The sequence below is a fragment of the Formica exsecta genome, unplaced genomic scaffold (assembly GCF_003651465.1).
Source record: "Formica exsecta isolate Colony F162 unplaced genomic scaffold, ASM365146v1 scaffold26, whole genome shotgun sequence".
Classification (NCBI taxonomy): Eukaryota; Metazoa; Arthropoda; class Insecta; order Hymenoptera; family Formicidae; genus Formica; species Formica exsecta.
In genome coordinates, this window is record NW_021849866.1 from 429,179 (window position 1) to 454,637 (window position 25,459).

Below are 25,459 nucleotides of genomic sequence, written 5' to 3' on the forward strand. Positions count from 1 at the left end.
ATAATACCATTATTTAATATATATAAAGATACCCAACCGCGGGTAATTCACGGCCGAGCGAAAGAAACCGTGTCGACATTTGATTAATAATTCATTTCAAATCGAAAGAAAAATAGCAAAAATTTCGCAAGAGATTTTTTGTAGCGCATTAAATATTAGCGATAATCGATGAACGCGTCTCCAGCTGGTAGAGCATTTCCATTTAAACATACCGATAAAAATAAAAAAACGTGTTCGTGATTACTTACTTTGTAAATACGCTGCTAAATCATGATCTTCCGCGATCAGAGCGAGTTGATGCGGCGTATTGCCGTGTCGATCTTTCACCATCAAAGATGCTCCGCCGGCTACGAGCATACAGCAAATAGAACGACGTTTGTTCTGAGCTGCTTTATGTAAAGCGGTTTGCCCTCTAAAATTAAAATAATTATCTCTCTTTCTTGAAATCAAGATATATATTAAATTGGATTAGAACAGAACTATAAGAATATTAGAGAAGAATGAAAGACTTGCGAGAAATTTTAGAAATATCTAATTTCGTGGATTAAATTTAATTTAAATTTTTGCAAACGCGTGAAAACTTGTATTCGTTATAACTTACTTGTCATTATCAATCATGTTTAAAATTGTCGGTGGGGCACAGGCAATGAGATATCTGACAATATCTTTGTGACCATTCTTTGACGCCAAGTGAAGCGCCGTTTGGCCAGTTTCGTCGATCGATAAAAGCGAGTATCCTTTTTGGTGAAGTTGCTTTAATGTCGAAAGATCGCCAATTTTCGCCGCTCTTAATATGTCATCGCAATTTTTCTCAAGCAATTCAGTGTTGAATCCGTGAACTCCCGAGCTTAGACTGAATAGTCTATCGCGGGGGCTGCAAATTCAAATCGAGATCTTTATTAAAAAGCTCCCCCCCCCCTTGCACAAAATTATTTTTATAATATTGTGCAATAAATAAATATTTATTATCCCAATAAAAATAATTTTAAAGCGAATAGTCGAACGAGAGTTTAATACATGTAATATATCGACTCGAGTTTAGTTTTCTCCTCAGAATAAACTATAATATGTTGTCGAGTTATGATACAAAAGTGTACCTTTTACATCTTCTAAGAAGCATTCGTGCGGAATAAAGCTTTACGTTATCTAGTTAAAAGCCGCCGATAATTTTCTTAGAGATATTTTCTTCCTAAAGAAGCTTTAAAGATTTATCTTTCAAACTTTATTTGACGTCACATAAATATTTTTTTCGGTCGCCTCAATTATTTAGATAATTAAAGTATATACTAAAATAATGTCCACGTGTAATATTGTTACCTGATAAAAGCGAGGGGTCGGTCTTGATGTTGATGCGATTGATCTGTATGGGCAATTACGACACGAGAATTCTGCTTGAGAGATTCGCGATTTATAAGAGAATTTGACTCGATGTTTACGTCCTCGCTCGGCGATGGCACATCCAATGAGTTTCGATTCGCTGGATTCTTTGATTTGACCGCGACATTTTGATCATCGGATTCTTTATCGAAAGAGATACTCCCGGAAAGTCTGGTTTTCTGAACGATGGAAGATCGTCTTTGTTTCTCGGCGTCTTTAGATACATTCGAAGTCCTTCGCTCCTCTGTCACGGCTGGCTTCTCCTTTAGATGTTCATCGCTATATCATATTCATATCATACGCTTGAGAGAAAGAATATAATTATTAGATTTTGTGCAAAAGAGTAGTCTTCGCGCATACCTTGGAAAATTGACTCGCGCCGTTTCCATTTCTTGATTAGCGATAATTTGGCTCGATCCAATTTGACCCTCGTGCTGTTGAACGGTATCTTCGTCGAGAACATAGACAGCTTCCACAGCGACATCCGTTACATAATGTAATTGTTCCTGGCCGCGATCAATTCTGAAGAATCTTTCCGTGGTGCATGCTAGAAAAAGACATCAGCCAAACATTTTACATATTCTTACGTCTTAGGAATGATGATTAGATCATAACATGCAAATATATAATTTTTTTTGAAACCACGCTTACAATCGAGAAAACAGCAAGAATCTACATTATAATCTTTCGCCAAGAGCTTTCTCAGAGTCTCCAGATCGGTTGTAGCATCGAGATCAAGCGGTTCCGCTAACCACAACTCTGCCGCTTCTTTTAATCTCTCCTTGTCGTGATAATACGTTTCGTAATCCGACATTTTTATCTTCATCACAGGCAGCTTTAGCCTCTCCAATTTCGCGATATTCTGATTAGGTTTGCCCGCGTTTCTTCTTTTCGTTAACATTGTAGCTTTGTTTAACATACTTAAAGTTATGATAGACGGTAGAAGGCGACAAGCTTCGCCGTCGACCTACAATATTATTAAAAATATCAAATATATGTATAGAGAGAATACGATAATAAATTATTGGAACAAATCTCAAAAATAAATTTATTAATCATCTTGGAATTTTTTCTTAAACCGTTTATTACTCAATGATTAGAGAGAAGAAATAAAATCAAATTAAAAAAAAAAAAGAGACATAGTTAAAAAATAAATTGATTTTACGTAAGAAAATCTACATATACGTAATAATAGAGAGAGATAACTCTGGGATATCGTGCATACATAAACAGTAAACTGCTATCAAAACAATGTGAACGCAAATTTTTACGCGATAAAAAAGATGCTTGCCTGCATCGGTATAGTTTTCGTTGTAACCAGTTTAGCTGTGCTGCATTGTACTATACAAGTACCATGTCCGCGTGCTTGCAAAAGAGGCAGTTGGTACGTGGTCAAACCGACAACCTCGATCAAACCGTCGTCCATGGCGGGTTCCCTGGTGCCGCTACTCGCGCTCCACGGATGTGTTCCACCGCCGTAAGAGGCGATGTTCAAAAATAATATAGCGTGAACTCGATGTTCCTTCAATTTCGGCGTCATGTCCTGACCGTCGCATTCCAATGTCACAAAATCTGAGAGATCCTTCCATTTTGTGAGCAATAAATCCTTGCAGCCCATCTGTCCGTAGAACAATTTGTTTCTCATTCTGGAGTTAAACTTCTCCGGATGAGCCTCTACAAACGATCGCAGATAATTTATCACAAGTTTTATAAAGTATAAGCAATTTTTTTAACATGGAATATACCGAATATAATGTAATCGAGAAAAAGAAATTCTCAAAATTAACAATCAACTAATCTATCTCATAATTAAAGAAATAAAATTACAACACGGAACATCAATCAACACGATTATTTCTATCTGAATTAAAGTTACAATGCTATCGGTTTGCCATTCGATATAATTTCGAGAGTAAAAATTATAAGCCTCGTGCTTCTCACCTCGGGCTTCGTGAAACTCGAGAGCAATGTGAGCATCCACGCCGAGAGAGAAATAATTGTTAACAACGTTAAGCGGCAAATTCTCCTTGCCCTTGCCTCCATCGTCGTCGCTCTTGGCGTCGTTTTTCTCAACCTTCAATTGCCATCTGTCAAGTAGAGTGGTCTCGCTGTCACCTATACTCGTCAAGATCTTTCCGATCGGTTCGTCTTTGTAACCGCCTCCCCATCCTAGTGCTCTCGCCAGATCATTCCCTGTGCCTAGAGGAAGTACTCCGACCGCCGGAGCTGGATACGCACCAATCTGATCCAGGATTGATAGAACCCAACCGACCGTACCATCACCTCCGCAAGCCAAAATACGCAAATTTGGAACTTTCTTGAAAAGTTCCAGTCTACAAGAATAATTTTTTTCAATCGGCTGTTTTCCTCCTTCATTCTTTCTCCGTCTCTCTCGTCTCTTTGCCAGTTAGCATTGTTTATGCATTTTATTGCGAACATTTTATATGTAAAATTATTCAGCAAAACAATTTACTCACCCCATTTTCGGGCCACCCTGTGTCAAATCGAAAACCTGTCTCGGATTGAGCAACCATTGAAACTTTTGCAGCAACTTCGCGCCCTGATTACCGCCGGATTTCGGATTAATGAAGACTAGAACGGGCTTTACCGTAGCCGTGGGAATGGGTTTAACGATCCACAGCTCTCCTTGATCTTTCTCTTTTTCTCTCTCCTCCTTCTCCTTATCCTTGCTTTTCCGGCGTCCGGAAGATCCGCTGCCGCCGCCAGATTTTTTCTTCCTGGGCGATCTTCTCAGACTGCTCTTAAAGCTTCCCTTTCGCGGAAGTTTGACGATCCATGACGGCGGCACAATGATCGACTCGTGAGTGCCCAATTCGCAATTCTCACCTATCTTGTGAACGTTGAAACACGCTTCCTTGTTGTGATAAGCGATCTTGCACCAGCTGCAACTCACCGCCACGATCTCTCTCGAGCTGAAGCTGAGCTTCGATTGGAAAGATTTGCCGCAATTGGCGCATTTACCCTTCTGATATCGTCGATGAACCCAGTGATGGTGGGTTGTAGTTTGTTCGCGATACTGACGCACGCCCACATCGCGAAAGCTTGGCTTGCACGCGAACTCTAAACTTGCGACGCAGCAGGCATGTGTTACTACACGGCAAGCGGGGCATTTCAATCTGGGTCCGTGTTTCTAAAGAAAGAATAACATATCGAATATAATATCAAATTAATTAAACAAAATTTCGAGCATATTTTTGTTCTTAAAAGTATTGGCGAATTTGGTTGAAAGCACTAGCGCGCATTAAAAGCTATCGCGTATACAAATTTACAATACGCAAGTAACTAAGACAGTAAGATAAATTTTATATATAATAAATAACAATATATATATATAATAATAACTCTATATATACTTTCTTTTAATACATAAACACGTATATGGTTTTAGAGGCGCTCAGTATTACTGTCCTAGTTTATGGAAATATTCTGAGTAATAATTTATGTAAGGTAGCGCTATTTTTAAGTGGAATCGTAAATAGAAGAAAGAGACAGAAATTGTGCTAGCACGAAGATCTCTTTATATTTTCTACGTATTTTTTCCAGTCTTCTTATTCTATTATACAATTAATTTCAAAATTGCTGATAATAAAAAAACAAGAAATAAAAAAGAACGTTTATAATTCAAGATATAGAAAGTGTATAGATCCGTTCAAATCTATCCGAGAATTCATAAAAGATCTGGAAGGTATTGAAAATCGTTATAGAAAAGAAATTCAAGTTTTCCATATTTAAATTAAAAATCATATTTTATTACAATCAATTATATAAAAATTATACAAAAAACTTAAAATTATTAAATTAAATTAATAAATAATAAACGAAGAAGATTAATAAAAAAGATGGTAGAAATATAAAATATTTATTACGGTTTTGTAATAATAAAATTAGAAATTTGATTTTATTATTAAAATACTTTCACATCTAAGCATTTTAGTAGATATAAACTCCTGTAAATCATTACATATTCATAATCCTTTTGAAAAAATGAAATTTTTATACCAAATTGACTCGTTCTAATTTTCTGTTTTATTTCAGTCTATTTCATGTTCTACCACCTTTTTTGAAACAATTAAAGCTAGGCTAAATCTAGTATTCATGGTTTTATTATAAAGATGCGAAAAGAAAAGTAAAAACAAAATTGTTTCAAAAAATTCAACTCATATATTAATAGATTAATTAAATCATTCAGAGTGGAAAAGATATGAATCAAGAGGGAACATACAAATCGAGACGCAATTAAAAATATTAATGCCTATATTGATTAAGGCGATATTTGATCGCATCGCGTGATATTTAAAAAAGGATACTGCGTCCATTTAATCAGACGTACCCACCCTATCGGAAGTCGCGATTCCTTTCCGGGCAGCAACGCCGTATACCTCGTGCGAACGTCCGTCGGCAGAACGATGTCGACGCTCTTTGACCTGATACTCTGCTGCGGCACCGCCAATAAATCCGCATCGCTGACGCCTCCATTTTTATTGTTATTAAAACACGAGTCTACGGAGGCTGCGCGATCTCGTTTCAGCTCCGGCACGGTCAGAAATATATCGCGCACAACGAGCTTGGACTTGCTCGGCTCGACGTCGTTCTCGTCGTCGTCGTCGTCGTCGTCGTCGTCGTCCGCCGCGACAGTCGGTCTAATCGTTGTCTCCAACGGCACGGCGGGTGGTTCGAGGGGAAAGGTGGTGAGAGCCTCCTGCCTGGATAGCTTCGGCGAGGCGAGCGATCGTCTGCGTTGCCTGTGCTCCGAAAATTCCAGCACTTTGATTTCGGAATCTAATTCGGGCACGATCTCGACTATGGGCGAGACACATCGCGGCTCGCTCGGCACGTCGTCGGGCGTGAGGATAACTCTGATTTCCGGGCTACCTTCTCTTTTACTGTTAGACTCGTCCTCATGATCCGACTCGTTCTCGGAGAGATCTGAATTACCGCTGTCGGCCTCTTGGAGCCCCTCGGCTTCAGCCTCGTCCTTAGAAAAGTCCTCGGCCAGCCAGAGGTTCCTGTACTCCTCGACGCAGGCACAATGGTAACATCCGGAGACTTGGATGATCGGCGTTTCCGGTCGCTCGATTCCACCGAGCAGTAACTGGTGGCCGGCGAACGATCCGGAACTTCCGGAATACGCGTCGAAGCTCTTGGATCGTTGGCCGGTCTGCAGCTGCGGCACTTTGAGAGTAGACGAGCCTCTCCTAACGCGAGTCGAGTCCTGCGATCTCGCGGAGGAACACGTGGAGGACGACGAGGAGTTTGTACGATCGTCCCGTCCTTTCGCTTGTAATTGTATCTCGTCGAAGGAGGCCGACCTGATTTGCTTGGGCACCTCGAGGCTAGATTGAGACTTCATTTCCGCTCCCGTGGGAGTGCGCGACCTCTTGAAAGTTGAGCGCAATCTCTGCATTCTCTAGCCTGATAGCTACCTGGCCACGCTGTTGTCCACGTTGATGGACATTCCGTTATTATCTCTTAACGGAAACGACCTTTCAAATGAAATTACTTGATCAATCACGTTGTTACCCTCTTCCCCTTCCTCCCCGTCGTCCAGATCGGACTCGCGGTTGCCGCCACGTTCTTCTCCTTGTTCTTCAATCGCCTTCTTGCACTTTAGAAAAAATAATGATGACGACGACGACGACGCGATCGTCTCTTTATCCAGATTAAACTTAGCTGCCGATTTGCAGCCCATCCTAAGTATCTTTGCTGCTAATGTTACACGAGATGTTGGAGTTTTCAAAGGTCTCTTAAAATTATTCGAATGGATTTTAATCGTCAGATTACAGTGAAAAGATGATGATATCAAAAATTAAGAGATGTATTTATTAAAGTCGGAAAGAAGATACAATCTTTCATTTGACGTGAAGCACGAGAAAAGTTAGTTTATTTCAAAGCAATTTCAGAATGCGTCCATACGCAATGTTACGATATAAATTTCGTAGAAATGTGCGGCCACTGTCAATTTTGACATTCGCTGCTGATCGATGTTGATTCGAATGCAAAATTAGTCACTGTTTTCGTATATTGCGAGATTATTTCAAAATTACATCGCTTATAGACTGTTGGAATTCAGTTTTCGCTGTAGCAAACTTATTATAGTTTTATTCGGCTCGTTGAAATATCGAATGCGTTGACCAGCTATGTGCGAACGAAAAGTCATACATACAGCGAGAACGACCTCGGCAAACTTGACGGTATTACGACGAGGTAGACAAACTTTTATCCCATCATCGTTCTCGTTCTCTCTTTCTGTGTCTTTCCACTCACACCCACTCTCCCTTTCTCCTCTTCTCTCCTCACTACCGCCCTCACGGCACGGCTCTCACCTCTCGAGTGACTAGCATCATCGATCGAGTTTTTCAGCACCGGAATTTATTTTCACGATGATAAAGATTCCGTCGTCGATGGTCACTGATAGGGAATCATGAGCATCACTGAGGCGGCACGACAGCCCCCAGGTGATTTCACAATCAAAGATCAATCTATTCTCGTGTCACTGTTATGTTAAATATTCCAGTCGTCGATATCTTGGAGGTTCGATGCTCGCGACGTCATCAAATGCTCCCTCCTTAAAGATATCGACGATTAACAAAACGACACAACGATGAGGATCAAAATTCTTTGGATTTTTCCAGGACGATGCTATTGTCCAATGGCAAAAATATGTCGAGATTTCGGAAATTAAATCACCCTGTGTACCATCGATTCGGATACGTTTTATAAAACGAATATTCCGCTAAAGAGGCTTGATAAGTCGAGAGCGACCTTCGCCACGTCGGTCGATCCATATTCTCGATCAATGATAGAACACATTCCACCGAGAAGCTCGCGCATCATCGCACCACTCTCATTGTCCTCAAGAACCGTCTCCTTCCCTCCTTGTCTCTCTGTCTCTTGCAAACGCGATGTCCTTAGAAACGGGGGCATTACAAAAGTACCTGTAATATACCGTGTACGAGATGCCAAAAGCCTCGTCGTGCGAGGGACGAATTCATCGCGATTCTCTTCGTCCCTCGTTCACGCGCGGTCGCTTTTGGAATTCTCGCAACCCCGAAGTCTCTCGAAATCTCTCGATACGTCGCGTGTCACGAGCAACCGATCCTTAACGAGGCGACACGGCGTGGCGAGATTGCCGGTCGGACTAACGGCCAGGGCTCGTCGGTGACCGTTGTCGAAAGGGGTAAGAAACGCGCCGGGGGTTGTTTCGTGCACCTCCTTCTCCCTGCTCATGCGCCTTTCATAACGACGGATCACTTCTCGCCGAGTGTCATGATCATGCGCGCGATAATAATAAGCGTACAACCAGGAATCGGAGTTTATACGGCAAAAAATGAGCGAGCAATCTGATACCAATAATTATCGAATAGTTGATAATTTATATTATTCGAATATTTTGATATTTGATCGTATTTTTTCGAAAATTCGAATATTGAGACTTTTACTATAGAGTATAATTTAAACTTTTCCCAAATGCCAAGTATATCTTTATCTACGTAATTCTTTCATTAACGCGACAGAATGTACATCACTTGTCTCTTTAAACAGCAAATCCTCTTTGATATTCTTTATCTTCTTATATGTTAGATAATCACTTCATTAACTACTTGTTAACTTTTCGCAGTTCAATATTATGCTTTTAAAAACTAAGCTTCTCGCGAGACGAAGGACTCATGGAAATTGCAATCATAATTGTTTGGCGTAAGAGTTTAATAGTTCCCCACCTCGTAACGACGCAAAAGTGCGATGTAGGTTGCAAATTAGAAGCATTGTTGCTAATAACAATCCAATGTCATTAGATCAAAAAAATATTCTTTAATGCGGCAAACACGTCAAGTGTAATATTGAGCAAAAAAAAACGCGATGCTCTTTTTTATAAATTGTCTTTAAAAAAGCCGAATGATTTTACACTTTTTCGTTGGAAAAATACTCGATTTTTAAAAATTCTTTAAAAAAATAATCATTCTTCAAATCCATTAATTAGCTGCTGACCTTTCTTCCGAATCGGGCGATATCGGAGGGTCTTCGCGGCATCTTAAGTTCGTGCCCTCCGCAAAATGCACCCGTTGTCCTAGCTTCGGGGCCAACTCGAGCAACCTACAATGCACACGACAAAAGCCCAGATGGTGGTATACGATCAGCATGAAGAGCATAATGTCTATATCTTTAGCCTCCTCCGTCTCACCTTCGTCCCGCGCGTTCCCTCTAGAGAATCGATCGACTTAACAAAGATCGACGACTCAGTGCAAAGGAATTTCTGGTCGAATCTTCGGATAATTTATTGTTATTAATTCGAGTTGTGTGAGTCTCTTCGGCACATTATCTGTATGTAATTGTGTAAATCTGATCGTTATATAGTAAGTAGATGGTAATGATGTAAAATAATAGAGCTCAGATACACAGATTCGAACAAATTGTGCAATCGAGTTGTAATCGAATTGTTGGAATAGTTCCAAGTAGAAACATTGCAGTTTTATGAACAAAGTCTATCAAAGCATTATTTCCGAATAAAATGCGATATACGCGCCATTAAGAAGAACACTTCGTATGCAGTAAAAATATAAATTAATCTCTTTTATTTTCTAAACTAAAAAAAGTAAATTGTGATGAATAAAATTCAATATCTTCAATGATGCTGTTTTTAATAAGAAATATTTCAAAGAGAGTCTTAAGAGTGTAAAGTTTATAAAAAAATTTTTAACGCTTTATAATAAACTGTATGTATTACGAATCTAAGTCTGGTCTAGACTTTCTAATTACGTAAACAAACTTGAAATCTTATATAAAATAAATAAGGCATAATTTTTACAAATTCAACAAGACAGTTTCGCAAAATTGCACAAATAATATTATTTGCGATATTACTTATGGATAAAACGCGATTATTGTAGATAAATGATCAGAGAATGGATGCATATGGATCCAAAACTCACGTAAATTTTATCACAATTAATTCCTCAGTCGTTGATTTATTCGCCGATTCCGATTTCAAGCAACATTTCGAGCACTTCAGCCAATCGACGCTCATCTCCGGTCGGTTTCCTCGAGGTACGTCGATGCACGACTGGTATGAGAAAAAAAAACCCGCAGAAACAATTGCGGCGAACGATTGCTATACCGCCTGCACTCTTGTTCCCGCTAATCTTTCGTAACTGCGCGAATTATGTCATATTTCCACGTAATAACACATGTTTACCATTTTTTCAGCAATAAGCACGCCTCCTATGCATTCTCATATCCTGTTACCGACTGTCATTGATGTCATTACTGTTCTTATTTCTGATTGAATCACACGCGCACTCAGTGATCGAATTGTGGTATCCATCACAATTAATTTCTAATTATGTCGCGTTACGGAAATATTTGTTTCAAGGATTTCGTCGAGGACACGATAAGAGCGTGATACTGTTAATTCGACACGGCGTACGGATGTTGACGACGAATAACACATTGAAAAAATTGTATTAACAAATCTCTCGAAATTTTTTCAAAGGAAAAAGTTAGCAGAAAAATCTATTACTAAAATTATATTAGGACAAGATTATATGAAAATTTTTTTTCACTTAATTCCTTCTTATCGCCATATCTCTATTGATTTTAGTTTCTCTCGATACCAAATGTTATATCTTTTAACATTGTACACTAAAGAGAGACGATCAAATATTTCCTTGTTTGCACTTTTTTCGAGTTATCGTCTTCCTTAAATATTTATTCAAGTCACTGTCATATTCACTGTAAAGTTTTTGCATAAACTCAGTTACATACACGGAAATTACATCTAAATGGTATGCACAACTCAAAATATGTGTCTGCAATGAAACGATCGCAAGACAGATTGTGAGGCAACTTATAAGTCCCGTCTCTTTAGTGCTTTGCCATGTTTGTCCTTCTACAGCCGATGACAGTGAGAGCGGAAACTACAGTTTCGTTCACGAGTACACACATCGGGCGCTTGTTCTACATTCGTGTGAAATTATTAATTGCAAATTGAAGTCGAAATCGCGGGAACTCGTATGTACGGCGACTGTAAGTTAAATCGTTAAACTTTATGCTCGCATTTAAGCTTGATCAGCAGTCGAGTGTTTCTTTGAAAAAATATTTTTCGAATCAGCGTTAATGAAGGGCACTGTACCAATGCAGCGAGTTCAACCAACCGGTTTCTCCTTCACGAGAACTCGCTGCAACGAAATATTACAGAAGGAGGATCTTTAAATTGCCGAAAAACCCGTTTTTTATAGGGCTGTACTTTCTACGCTTGTTTTCGTGCCTTTTACATACGCTTCTTAACTATATTTCAAAAAAAAATATAGCTAGTAATAGATTGCTTGAAGTTACCGAGGAGAAACATGACCTACCGCTTTTAAATTAATGAAAAGATGTTTTCAGAAAAAGTAAAGTGCCGGACTAAAGTGCTTGTGCAAATAAAAGATAGGTTACGTCGTGAAATATTCTTTATTCTCACCCTTCATCAATTGTATCATCTTCTTCGTATTCCTCTGCCTTCCGCTCACTCTCCTCTGTCATGTCTTGTGTTTCAAGCTCCCGTAGATTGAATAAACTCAATTACGAAAATTCAGAAATTAGACGAAAATTCGGCAAGAGACTTTTTCAACATAGTTGCTGTCAGCAGAGTGACACGAGCGATAAAGAAACATCATTCGATTGGTGATGATTCTTGCGATTTCATCATTTCACCCTTCATGACTGACTTATTCGCAACAGCTCGGGATCTCGTCGAGCTTATTATGGCTTCAGAAGACTCGCAAAGTCACAATTCTATTTTCCATAATGCCGTAATGGCATTATAGCTTATCTATATACACATATATCTAAATCACACGTAGCATGCGTGCGTCAAAAAATAATAACGTAAAACCAAGTGTCAACATGTGAATTTTTATATCATATTATATGTATATATATATTGCATCTCGATACATTATATCAATTTAATTTAATTTCTTTGTCATATTGGATAGATCAATTTTAAGAATTTGAACGGACATTGTACACAGAGAAAAATATTATTCTATTGCTAAGTAAAATGATTGCTCAGTTTACATTTTTTTGTATGTATGTATTAATTGTGATGTTGCGTTTCTTTCCGCGGTTTTTATATCAAGCATTTTTTTGCACGCAATGTTTGTTTATTGAGAATATATCACGCATTTTTATGCTTAATAGTTCCGTTTATTATTATTGCTACGATTTGTTCTTCACCTACTTAGTGTTTCGCTTAAAAATCGATCGGACCAAGTCTATTCCTGCATATCTCAATCCGCTTTTACAATTTTTTTGCATTTTATCGTGCCTCAAGCGGGTCGGGTTCGATCGAGATATATCGATCTCCGCTCCATTATCTCGGAGGAAGGAGGTCGATTGTCGCTTACCTCATTGAAAAAATGGCGCTCTCGGTACAGCCGTACCGTGGTCAGCACGCCGGCGTTTCTCCGTTTCCTGCCTTCGTCATGGTCACACCGGAGATAGGATCGCGACCGTTTTTTCCACCGTTACGCGATTCAACGCCACAACAAGCGATACGTTCTCGCGAAAACGCGGCCGTTTGTTACAAACATTTGCATGTCGTGAGACAGACACACGAGTATACAAACAGACAGCGAGCGAAGCTCGTTTGTTCGTCGACGTGCTCAGGTGAACGAGCTCGAGTACCAAGCACTTGCGTCAACTCGCATTTGCATCTTAGTAAACCGAACCGGCATTGTTAAACGAACATCCGATGTCGATGCTTAGGTGGGGTTCAAGACCGAGAGTCTCCCGAAATGGATACTTATTTTATCGAGATATACTTGATTCGAAACGTTGCTATAGATCCATAATTGATCTGCTCAGTAATCGCGATCACTTCAGATAAACTGGATGAAAATAGTTTCCAATTCGCACGAATAATCAACGGCACTATACATCGATACTTGACGCAATAATTTATTCTCGTTTAATGTTCTTTGCCAAAATGCGAAGAAACGTGAAACTTTAGACAGAACGCTGAGTAAATTATCCGTTATTTCGATCGATCGCAAGCGAACGGGATTTCGAAAGACCGTTGTATATGGCCTGAAGGACAACTCCCTTATGAAAACTATTATTTAGTACCTGTTACACACAGATACTCGGCGATAACTCTCATTAATTCTTAATTAATGTACGCTCGCAACGTTGAGCCGAAGGTCAATTGCTTCGTTATTTCGACCGGTTCGCGCGAATGGAATTTCCAGATATAATCTAGGCAAGCCTAGACGGACACACTTTCGGCGATACTACACATGACTCTCGCACACACTTAAGATAGACCGTTCCTCCAGACGAGGAGGATCGAAATCGCGACGGAGAGAGCGCGCGAAATCCGGAGGAGTACACGGAGGACTCGGCGGCTTACCATTATAAATAGTTGCGTCCGAGACGACTAGAGGCTCGCCACCAAGTGTAACTTGGACAGAGGAAAGAGGGAGAACGACAACGAGTCGTCCGATGAAGGAAGAGGACGGGCCAAGCCGGAGGGAAATAGCGATACGTCAGTGTTAGCGATGGACTCGAGCGTCAATCGGGACGGCTTGACCGATTTCACCTGATGAATTGGTCGCGTTTACTGCTGCTTGGCGTGGGCGACGGATCTAAACTTGGAATTGAACTTTAAGAAGAGCCCGTTCGAAATTGAGAAGCGACGCGCAAAACACGTATAATATTAATCGAACAATTCCATCTTTCCCGTCTTCTATCTTTCAACTCTATTCGCAAAGGGATCATTTCTCTCGTACTTTTCTGTTTTTTAAAGTTCGCAGATTGTTTTGCGATCACTCATACGCCAAGAATGAACAATAAATGATCTCTGTCACGCGATTTATAATTCTTGTACATACTATTTAATTTCTCCCTGCGCTTAAATGGATTTATAATATATCGGGCGAGTGAACAATTAATCGTCAACAGAACAGACAGATCGACTCCATCGCTAATCACGTCACTCGCCTCGTTCCGTTCTCGTGCCACCGTACTATTGTTCTCATCCACGGACCTGCTTGCAATTCTAATCGCGGTGGATTGTCTTGTGTATGTTCCTGTCAACTTGCGGCACGATCTTACACTTTGCAGTCATCAAGCAGCGAGTCTTCTCTCGAAAATCTATTTCCGAAGACGATTTTTTCCTGGCATCGTATTCTAGCTCTTTTGCGTATCGCTATGCTATTTCCGAGAAATTATTCTTACATTTACGCGAAATTCGCGTAATGTTTAACTAACTCCAATGTTTTTCGCGCGCCTTTTATTCCGAGAATAATGTAATGAATCAAATTCCATTCACACTTTAAACTCAATTTTTGACAGAGATTTTAAGTAAACTTGAAACTTTTTTTTTAATCTAAAAGTTTTATACGCTTGTTAAAATTGTCGCTACAATTGTTAGCAAAATAATTATGTGCGAATATTGTCAAAATTTTTTACCGTGTCAAAATTAAATTTGTCAGTTCGAAAGAATATAGTATAGATGTAGCAACCATTTTCACAGGTGTAAAACTATTTAATTGTATATTTTGTACGATTGCCAATATCAATATCAATTTATTAGTATTTATACGATAAAACGATCAAGTATATTTTTGATAGGCTTTGCCCGCTAAAAATTCATTTCGATGAAATTATACTCGACACGAATATACCGTAATCCCATGAAAATTACATATCGCGTCGATATACATATTCGTTATGACATCGCTAAAATATTGTTTTTAACCGAAATTATACTCGACACGAATATGCCGTAATCCCATGAAAATTACATATCGTCGATATACATATTCATTATGACATCGCTAAAATATTGTTTTTAACCGACACCGCAAGCGAATCAGCACTTCCGGAACTCAAGGACGATACTGCAATTTAACGATAAGACCTATCGCGAAAACAATGTATGACATAATATACAGAGGATGATTCATTTCGAGTTTCAGAATTAAGTGTCTTGAAACCTATTGAAGGTGGACGAAAACGATATTAGAGTTTCTTTTCTAAATGGCTGCTTTTGCTGTATTATATCTTTGCGTTTTTTCAATATCGTAGAATGATCTAAATTATCAAGATAACACACTATATATTTCTGGGTTAAATTTTACGTTCTTGCGACAGATTTTATATGATAAACCTCTTTATTTCAATAATTTGTGTTTTTGTGTTTGTACAATATAATAATAGTAATAGTAATAGAAGTAGTAGTAGTAGTAGTAGCAATAGTAACAATTGCAATAGAAGTAGTAGTAGAATAGTAGTAGTAATGGTAGCCGTAGTGGTAAAAGTGACAGTGAGATAGTAAAGGTAGTAGAACGATAAAATTTACTACAAGAGAATAACATCCGTCACATTCGTCTCGTTTCAATCTTGAAGAAAAAAAAAACTTGATGTAACGTAATGTAAGGATGGAGATGAGAGTTTTTGGAAATAGATGGAAGACGCCGTCATATATGGGCATTTTTTACTGTCACCACTGACTACATTCGACGGTTCGAAGAAATGTTAACGTGAGACTGTGCAATGACCATTTTGAGAATTTTTCAAATATTCTTCTTAATAACTGTATACACGTGCCGAAGCAATTAAAAGGATTTATTCTTCCTCTTCCTCTTCCTCCTCTTCCTCTTCTTCCTCCTCCTCTTCTTCCTCCTCCTCTTCCTCTTCCTCCTCCTCTTCCTCTTCAACTTCTTCCTTCTCGCCACCCTCTTCTTCCTCTTCTTCGTCAAATTGCGGCTCCTCAAGATCGTCGTCGACGGCAGCCTTTACGTCCTCCTCACCCTCTGGTGACTCGGGATCACCAGGCTTTTTGCCCGGTCGTTCGCCGAACCACTTAGGTAACTTCGCTATTATCCACGGAAAATAACAAATTAATTTCGTACAAGATGCGATTAAAAAAAGAATGTTAAATTTATTAATATTTAAACGGAGAATTTTATGAAAAAGTAAGCAAAATATTTTGAACTGTACAGAGAAACGACTCTTTAGCAACTCTAGAAAATATTAATTATAAAGCTAAGATATTTTAGAGCGGAATAAATTCCAAATTGAGTTTTAAATAATTTTAAAAAAATATAAAGTTAATTATATTTATTAAAGAAAAATATATGGGCGTGTGTATATCTCAGCGCTTCGAGGAGTGCCGGAAGCACTTTGAAAACTTTTAGTTCCGGCTTGAAGTCTCGAAAGCGGAGATCATACGTACTCTTCTGACGACCCATAAACTGTTCCTTTTGTTGGGCCCATTGTTTCTCCATGAACTCCTTTTGCTGCTCGGTCAGACCCTGAAACACCAATGGACAGAATGGCATGCTAGGAGTTGTTCTCACACATCGGGAACTTTTGTCTGGGAAAACCCTTCCTCCATACTGTCGCTTTTCCTGGGTCGTAAAGATCTCTCCATGACGAAGTTTGAGGGTTGAGGGATCACGATTTGAAAGAATTAATGTTAAAAAATCTCGTGAAATTATCCTCCAACGGTTCACGATCTTCGACGCTCGCTGACGAATTTTTGGATTTCGCGCGAAAAGGAGAATCACAAAAATTCTGCCCTTATCGAGAGGGAATATCGAAGATAACGTATCACATTTTTGTAAAATGAACAAATTCACAGACACCGACAACGTTATTACAATAAGATTATTTTCGTGATTGGTGACTGCTGTCGCATCTCTCCATGCTGGCAGTGCATGTAAAAAATTGCTATCGGTGTGAGCACAAATTACGGTATATCGTGCTTTTACGTACACCATTGAAACAACACGAACACAACAATAACTTGGCTGGTAGCTATCTCGACCGTTTAGTCAACGTGGTACAAGAAAAGAAATTAGAAACATGATCGTTGATGAGAATTCTGGGAATGCAATTAACAAGACAAGCAAAGGTGGGTGATACAGTGACAGAGAGATCACGGGTGGACTCACTTTTGGTTCGCTTCATAAATTGTTCCGATCTCTGTTTCCATACTTTCTCGCTCGTCTCCGCTAAGAGCGTGTCATAGCCCTGTGATTCAATCGACATATGCTCACTAGTCACTATTTTTATATCGGTTTATATTTCTATCACATTTTTTATAGGCTGTATTTTTATATTGTACAATGGAAAAAAAAGAGTTCTTATATTTTTATGTAGAACACATTTGATAAAACTGCATAAAAAGTAGCACACCTTTGATTTAATCGCCACTTAAATATATTATAGGGAAGGTTTTTCTGAGTAATTTCCCGCAAAAAGTAAATGGGGGATGGCATTGATTTAGGAGATATAACAAATTGAAGTTTCACGGTTTTAATGCTTTTTCTCATGTATTATAAAGTAATATTAGGAAAAGTAAAGTTTGTGTATGTTGTATTTGTTGTAAAGCAGACGAAAAAGTGTTTGTTTACATTTATGGAATAGATACACGGTCATGGATATTTTGTCAATAATGTGTTTCAGCTATTTGTCGCAGTTCGTTAACAGCTTTCAACATGCGATGACTATATGAATTTCTAAGTCTTGTTGAAAGTAGGAATAAGTTAATAGTAAATTTTAGTTTTAAATCAGAAATAGCTTTGAGTGTATACCTATCCCATAAATGTAACACTTTTTCCACGTCTGCTCTACACAAATACAACGTAAACAAACTTTATTTTTCCTTATTTTATAATAGAAAAAGCATTAAAACTGTGAAACTTTAATTTGTTATATCTTTTAAACTAATACCGTCCCCAAATTTCTTGCGGGGAATTACTCAGAAGAATTTCCCCTACAACATTTTTAAGTGGCAATAAAATCGGAGGTGTGTTATCTTCTTATCTTTTACGCAGTTTTACCATACATATATATGTGGCAGTATCTTTTATATTTGATAATGTTGATATTCTCCATGTAAAGATGGGCTCGTGTAAAAATGTCGTAAAATAAGAATTTTGTCAGGGTGTAATATCGTAAAAAAGTATAAAAAGAAGTGTACAAAGAATATACTTACACCTTCGAAGAGTTTCTTCTTATCGTCATAGGACCTGGTATCGACGCGACGTTCGTATTTTGAGGCAACTTGGATCTTCGGCTGTGAAAAAGGCGACAATTAATGTCGATATCTATTTTTTTTTTCTTGTATATGATAATCAAAGTTACGTACAGGATATTTGCCAGTTAAAGCCTCGGGATCGAGACCCTTCTTCAAGGCTTTGTGCCTCAGTTGTTGCTTCTGACGTTCCTTCAGCTCTTTAAGCTACGATAAAAGGGCAATATCGATTTATCAATGTAGCACAAAAACAACATAAACTATAATTAAACTCTTGTCTGTGTAATTTATTTCCCTAGCGGAAATGGTCAATGTATATTTCGTTTACTTTCTTTTTTTCTTAATTAAACTACAATATATAAAAATATTATACATACACGCGCGTATATAAATAAAAATATATTTTTATATAATTTTTTATACGGTTAAATTTATTTCTCTTTACAAAATTAAAATTATATAAAAATCTCGAAATAGGCGAGGCACTTTTCTTTAGAAAATAATGTTAGAATGCAGAAATTTTGTTAAGGAGTTGATAAACCCACCTTGTTCAAACAAAAGTAAAACAGTGTTTTTACGATCGTATGAATTGATTGTCAAAACTCACATCGTAATCTTGACGCTTTTGTCGCTCCTCCAGATCGTACTTTTCGGTTTCAAGTTTGACTATGCTCTCCCACAATTCGGTAGCCTTAGTACGAAGCTTGTCAATGGACAGATTTTCGATCTCCAACGGTTTGATACGAATGCTGAGGGAGATTTTCTTCTCTTCCTCGAGTTGTTCCTTCGTCTTGTTACGCTCAACTTGCGCCGATGTAAGATTACCCTGCGCGTTTACATATAAAGAATTCGCAATTTCAAATTGTGTTGCAGATAATTAAAAAAAAAAAAAATACTCGGTTCTACCTCCAAACCCTTCTTAGTGATGGTGAAGTTTGGACCCTTAGTTTTGCTCTGATCTTTCATCGCTTGCATCATAGCCTGTCGCTTCTTTTCCGATTCCTCCAAGCGCCTAAAATATAGCAAGTGAGATAAAGCAATGAAAAAGCAAATATATCGAATAGTATACAGGATATTTTATAAAACAAATGTAAAAATGTAATTTAGTGTGAAAATAATTTTAAAAAATATAATATTATATCAAACATTGTTCTTCTATTTTATTCCAAGTAACGATTAAATATAAGAGATAAATTTTATTCATTCGTAATATAATTTTGCAAGTTTAATTTCGCTAAATTATTAAGAAATTAAAACCAAGTATAAGGCTTGTATATATAATAAAAAATATCAAATATAATTTACATTACTAACAAATTAGATGCACTCGTTCAAATCTTATATTCAATATAGCCTTTTTCTCTAAAAATACATATATCCCCAGCAAATTTTTTACATTCGTTATTTAAAATATCTTGTAGAAATAATCAAATCAAACACATTCGAAGATGAAATATTTACTTTCTTTTCTCTTCGATATCACGTTGTTTCTTCTCCTCTGAAAAATTTCAGAAAGCTCGATTAAATGTGTAGATATGTTTAAGGGAAGAAAGAAAAAAAATTGCATCATTTACCGATTTCACGTTGGCGACGTTCCTCCTCCTCCTTCTTCTTCTGGGCCAATCTCTTCTCCTCGTCTGCGCGAGTGATCTTGCGCTTGGCTTGTTTTTCCTAAACGCAATAGGCATATAATCTTTAAATGAAGCGTTAAATAAATATGTAAAAAGGAGAAAAAAACAGGAAATATATAAAGTGAAGATTGTACCTTTAATCTCTTCAGCTCGTCCTCTTCCTTGGCTCTCTGCTTTCGCCATTCCGCTATGTATTCTTTGAGCTGTTCGTCAAGATCGCTTCTTTTCTGTTCTTGCCTCTGAATTTTTAATGATAAATTATTGTCACATGTGACACGCGCAATTGTATATTTGGTTTAACGATCGTGCTAGAGCCCAACGCGTATGCGAAGGATAAACGAAAGTGGTATATTTCGATACGTTACAATTACTTATTTATAATAAAGTATCGAAGCGTTCAGAGTACGTTTCGATGGTTTTTCATAAATAATTCAATCACGAGAAGGCGCATGGAGGGTTGGGCACTGCTCGACGTGTTTATATCGGATACCAACGCTCACCTTCATAAACTCGATATTCTCGCCAGATTCCCTGAAGAAGTTGACCGGAGCGAGAACAAAAGTAACTCTCTTTAAATCACGGTTGAGTTCGCTCTTTGGAAGATCTCGCGAGATCGCCCAGAACTCCGTACGCGATTCTCACGTCCATCTCCATTACTTTATATTACAACTCCATCCATTCTCTCTCCCGTAATGCATATTATTCAATGCCGCTCGTCGCACGTATACACACACAGACAACACATGGGCGGAACAGTACAGACAGATAGATACACGGACGGATAAACAGAAAGTCAGAGAGAAAAAGACAAAGAATGGAGGACAGAGAGGAGAAGGCAGAGGGGTAGAAAGAAAGACAGAGAAAGAAAGAGAAAGAAAAAAATGAAAGAGGAAGAAAGACATCAGTAAAGGGAAGAAAAAGGCAAATAGGCAAATAATGTGCAAGCATGTAGAAAGAAGAAACCAAAGTGCGCATCGTAGCGAATCGGGAGAAGGCATTAATGAGAATAGCGAGGGATCCCATGACTATCTTGGATGAGTTACTCATTCATGAAGATTTTTGTAAGCGACTAGAAGAAAAAAATATATATACATATATATATATACATATATATGTATAAGAGAGACATGGAGAAAATAACCGCGTTCACATTTTCATATACAAGCGTATCTAAAAATCTGGAGATGAGAAATTTGAGCGGGCGTATCGGCTTCAATATTGTAACGTTTTATTGGATTTTCGAGCCGGAAAACAGTTCATCAAAATTCAACGGGAACACGATTCCTGTTCCGAAAAATATGTCGCTGGAAGAGAACGTGAAATATAGGAAGATATTGCTATTGTTATCGGATTTTTTCGCTATCCCTTTCGAATTAAAGCGTTTCGTTGAAATTTGCAATATTTTTAAGCAATTTATATAAAGTAAAAGATATCGGGGTATAAAAATCATTTATTAATGAGGTTTGCGGGCACATGGCTATTACTGCTTGCGAATCGATCAATTGTGGCGTAAAGTCAATATAATTAATGAGAAAAATCGTACAACAACTGAGCCTTGAAGTATAAGGGCACGACACCACTTTGACGTAAATCGAACAAGACGTGATTATATACAACTCGTTAATTCGTTATTAATCAGAGAGACAAAACGTGTAAAACACGCGAGGGTGCGAAAGAGATATAAAGTAATACGAGGGGAAAGGGGGGGGGGGCAGCTTCGAACACTGACAACGATTGATTAGATATCATTGACAGGATTGAGATCCAAAACGTCCTCGAACAAACTACGATTCGACTTTTGATTTATCGCGCGATGCAAAATGCACTTAACACGATTTTGCGACCGTTTTTTTCCGACCGAAAAGATGCATTCATTTATATTTAAATTGTCATAAAAATACGAGACAAATCGAAAAAAAATTGTCACTACGCATTAATTTATATCAACTTTAATTTAATATGCTAATAATAAATATGAATATTAGAACTTCTTACATTATTCATAATATAATTTTATTTCGATGACATGGAAAAGAACTTGGGAGATTAAGCGTTTTATGTTGCAATATTGCATTATGTATTAAACGATCGAACCATTAAAAAGGATCACGTTGGTGTCGGGGCATGGTACATTTTGAGCGAACGTCGGTCTTAGAATAAACCGTGTTACGTTATTGTGCATATATTTATGAAATGCCTGGCAGATTACCAAACGGCTCAAGTATCGTCGCGAGCATCGTTGCTGTTATGCAATCATAATGGAATATTTACGAATGTTCGCGTCTGACATGCTGCTTCGCAAAGAAAATGCCATTATTCGTCGTCACTGCAGGCCAATGATCGCGCTATCTATTCCGTCTCTGTAAACAGGATCTTCGTCGCGATATAGATAGAAATTTTTTGGCAAACAACCATCAAAGTATTTTCTATGATCTCATTCCTGTCGTAATGCAAACTTGAAGGGTCTGGCTGCCGGTTTCGTCGACGTCAGTTAGATTTAACTATAATTTCTCTTTGACGCTCTGCCTTTTTCTATAAAGAAAAAGGCAAAGGGATCCGTCTTATCGTTGCATATATATTTGCTTAATTATAAGAGATTAGATTTATATATAATAAATCAGATAAAAGAATAGCCAAATATTTATACATTCGATTTCAACGAGGCTTTAACGGGGCGTTTGCCTCTTTAAAATCGAATAGCAATAAGCATTTTTCGCTTATCTTTTTATCTAATTTATCATCTCGTAAATGAAAGTAAAAAATAATTAGTTCCTCCGTCTATAATTTTAAAAAAACTGTCTGTGCTTAGAAATTAAGCGAAAAGATGAAGTTTAATCGACGCCGGAAAAACCGACTTAGGGTTGATGTAAGAGAGCGGCCGAAGAACAGGGATGGGGGTGTATTATTGACGTGTAAACACCTCGATATATTCAACTTACTTTTGGGACGCCCTACCCCTATAAAAAAAAGAAAGTACATATTCATTAATAAGATCGTGTGATTGATCGTCGCTTACGTAGGACTGCACAAAGCTGCACGTAAATTATAATCGGTATCGCTCGTCTCCATCAACTTGCGCTTCTCATTATTATTATTATTTTTTTTTGTTTTCTGCGCAAAATATAAATCCAAATCGCTCGATTATTGCGAACGATGATCGATTTGCACGAGATTTGGTCGTTTTCAACACTTATTGCAAGCGTGTGTGATCGGTATATATAATCATCTTACTTTCACGATTAAGCGGCTCATCGTTACTTTCCTTCAACAGGGATCTCGTACATAGCGCTTTTGCAAAAATGTTTCGTTGCCCAGTTGCCATAATGCGAACAACAGAGCTAATTAGGCGACAGATATAATGACAGACACGACAAGGGGACAAAGATAGGCGTGGAGAAGTAAAATGCAAGTGAAAGAAATGGGTATACTTTTGCTAATTGCGATTGGGATAACCTGTGTCAAAATGCTTTTGTGTAGATAGTGTCTTGACATGTGTATAATATGTGATATGTTTTATGTGTGTGTATATCATTTGTATGTATTATTACATAGAAAAGCGCGATAGCGTTGTTCTTTTTTTGTTTAACCATCGACGCAATAGCGACACAAGACAAATGCTAGAAAATACACCGGCGGCAAAATATATTTTTCCAAAAATTGAAAGGCAAATAGATATATTGACATTAATTTTTTTGAGAAAATTTTACAAAGAAAAGCTTGGTAGCAATATTTCTCTTTCGTGCGTAAAATTATCACAAAAATGATAAAGTGTGCAAACACTTTTCTATCCCCTTCATATGCCACTATATCCACTATTCGGTGAAAAAAGAAGAATAAAGAAGAAAAAAAATGGAATTTAAAATGGAGTAGAATAAGAGAGGTAGAAAAGAGAAGAAAAGAGAAATAGAGAGAGAGAGAGACAGAGAGAAAGACAGAGAGAAAGACAGAGAGAAAGACAGAGAGAGAAAGAGAGAGAGAGAGCCAGCACAAGTGTATACGCTACAAAAAATTTTATGCAAAAAAAAATTAACGACTGCGGCGGCACAACGCGTGTAAAGCCCGTTCTACATTGATCGCATGTCGCCAGTCGCAAGCAAATCGACCAATCACAGTCGATTATTCCGTCGAATATTCGACTGTGATTGGTCGATTTGCTTGCGACTGGCGACATGCGATCAATGTAGAACGGGCTTAAGAGAACAAAACAAAATAAAGAGAGTGTAAAACAGAGAACGGACGAACAATTAAAAAGACTACACCGAAACAACAAGACAAGACAGCGATTAGATAACGGGAAAAAAAAAAGAAACGACAGTGCGTACACCATTTATATCGGCCGAAAAAAAAGAGAGACGTTTAATATTTGTCGTGTGTAAAAGACTTACTCGGTTTTCTTCTCCGGCTGCCTTCGATTTTGACATTTTTTTGTATCGTACCGCGCGGGCCGATTAGCCGATCGGTCGATGACGAGTGATGGTGGTTGGTTTGATTGATTGATTGATTGGTTGGTTGGTTGGTTGATTGATTGGTTGGTTGGTTGGTTGGTTGGTTTTGTGTGTTGTATGTGGAGATACACACAGACAGAGAGACAGGGAGTGAATAAATAAAAAGAAGAAGGCGGATATGCAAAAAAAAATTAACGACTGCGGCGGCACAACGCGTGTAAAGCCCGTTCTACATTGATCGCATGTCGCCAGTCGCAAGCAAATCGACCAATCACAGTCGAATATTCGACGGAATAATCGACTGTGATTGGTCGATTTGCTTGCGACTGGCGACATGCGATCAATGTAGAACGGGCTTAAGAGAACAAAACAAAATAAAGAGAGTGTAAAACAGAGAACGGACGAACAATTAAAAAGACTACACCGAAACAACAAGACAAGACAGCGATTAGATAACGGGAAAAAAAAAAGAAACGACAGTGCGTACACCATTTATATCGGCCGAAAAAAAAGAGAGACGTTTAATATTTGTCGTGTGTAAAAGACTTACTCGGTTTTCTTCTCCGGCTGCCTTCGATTTTGACATTTTTTTGTATCGTACCGCGCGGGCCGATTAGCCGATCGGTCGATGACGAGTGATGGTGGTTGGTTTGATTGATTGATTGATTGGTTGGTTGGTTGGTTGGTTGGTTTTGTGTGTTGTATGTGGAGATACACACAGACAGAGAGACAGGGAGTGAATAAATAAAAAGAAGAAGGCGGAGTTCATAAATCAGTCATAAAGAGATATCTGGTATATGTGTACGCAAATAAAGCGATTACTTTTTATCGTGCTTTTCTCGCTATTAATTTTTCTTACGTTTGTTGTACAGTTAATTTTAATTCAACTCAATTTTCCGCAGAAGAGATTTGCGCCTGACTGTTCCAAAAAAAAAAAAAAAAAAAAAAAAAAAAAAAAAAAA

The 25,459-nt window shown here is 38.0% G+C and overlaps 2 protein-coding genes and 1 long non-coding RNA gene across 13 annotated transcripts in view; all 3 read right to left on the bottom strand.

The window, feature by feature from the left end:
* The window catches only part of LOC115236788 (eye-specific diacylglycerol kinase), a 10,953-nt gene extending 2,401 nt beyond the window's left edge, over positions 1-8,552 (bottom strand). Inside the window, exons 1-10 of the mRNA XM_029809478.1 lie at positions 5,667-8,552; positions 5,312-5,345; positions 3,855-4,528; positions 3,319-3,710; positions 2,669-3,051; positions 2,029-2,344; positions 1,738-1,924; positions 1,318-1,656; positions 602-874; positions 249-412 (exon numbers count right to left, since the gene is read on the bottom strand). Of these exons, the coding sequence (XP_029665338.1) occupies positions 249-412; positions 602-874; positions 1,318-1,656; positions 1,738-1,924; positions 2,029-2,344; positions 2,669-3,051; positions 3,319-3,710; positions 3,855-4,528; positions 5,312-5,345; positions 5,667-6,802 (3,898 nt within the window). The 5' untranslated portion in view covers positions 6,803-8,552. The remainder of the gene's footprint in view (positions 1-248; positions 413-601; positions 875-1,317; positions 1,657-1,737; positions 1,925-2,028; positions 2,345-2,668; positions 3,052-3,318; positions 3,711-3,854; positions 4,529-5,311; positions 5,346-5,666) is intronic.
* Positions 8,553-9,385: 833 nt separating this feature from the next.
* On the bottom strand, positions 9,386-10,794 carry LOC115236844. Its single transcript, XR_003884258.1, has 3 exons — positions 10,326-10,794; positions 9,578-9,659; positions 9,386-9,489 (listed from the first exon to the last, which is right to left on the bottom strand). It is a non-coding gene; the product is annotated as an uncharacterized LOC115236844 (long non-coding RNA).
* A 4,930-nt stretch (positions 10,795-15,724) lies between these two features.
* The window catches only part of LOC115236709 (troponin T), a 13,145-nt gene continuing 3,410 nt past the window's right edge, over positions 15,725-25,459 (bottom strand). For 4 of the 11 annotated variants that reach the window (XM_029809323.1, XM_029809330.1, XM_029809324.1 and 1 more), the window contains 12 exons: positions 25,048-25,068; positions 22,992-23,009; positions 20,553-20,583; positions 20,187-20,291; positions 19,996-20,092; positions 19,883-19,919; positions 19,328-19,433; positions 19,029-19,247; positions 18,536-18,628; positions 18,383-18,463; positions 17,337-17,415; positions 15,725-16,256 (listed from right to left, as the gene is read on the bottom strand). In XM_029809323.1, coding sequence (XP_029665183.1) covers positions 16,006-16,256; positions 17,337-17,415; positions 18,383-18,463; positions 18,536-18,628; positions 19,029-19,247; positions 19,328-19,433; positions 19,883-19,919; positions 19,996-20,092; positions 20,187-20,291; positions 20,553-20,583; positions 22,992-23,009; positions 25,048-25,068 — 1,138 coding nt within the window. In that variant the 3' untranslated portion in view covers positions 15,725-16,005. Of the gene's footprint in view, positions 16,257-16,615; positions 16,695-17,336; positions 17,416-18,382; positions 18,464-18,535; positions 18,629-19,028; positions 19,248-19,327; positions 19,434-19,882; positions 19,920-19,995; positions 20,093-20,186; positions 20,292-20,552; positions 20,584-22,991; positions 23,010-25,047; positions 25,069-25,459 lie in introns of all 11 variants that reach the window. The other 7 variants (XM_029809326.1, XM_029809332.1, XM_029809333.1 and 4 more) reach the window with 4 other exon arrangements.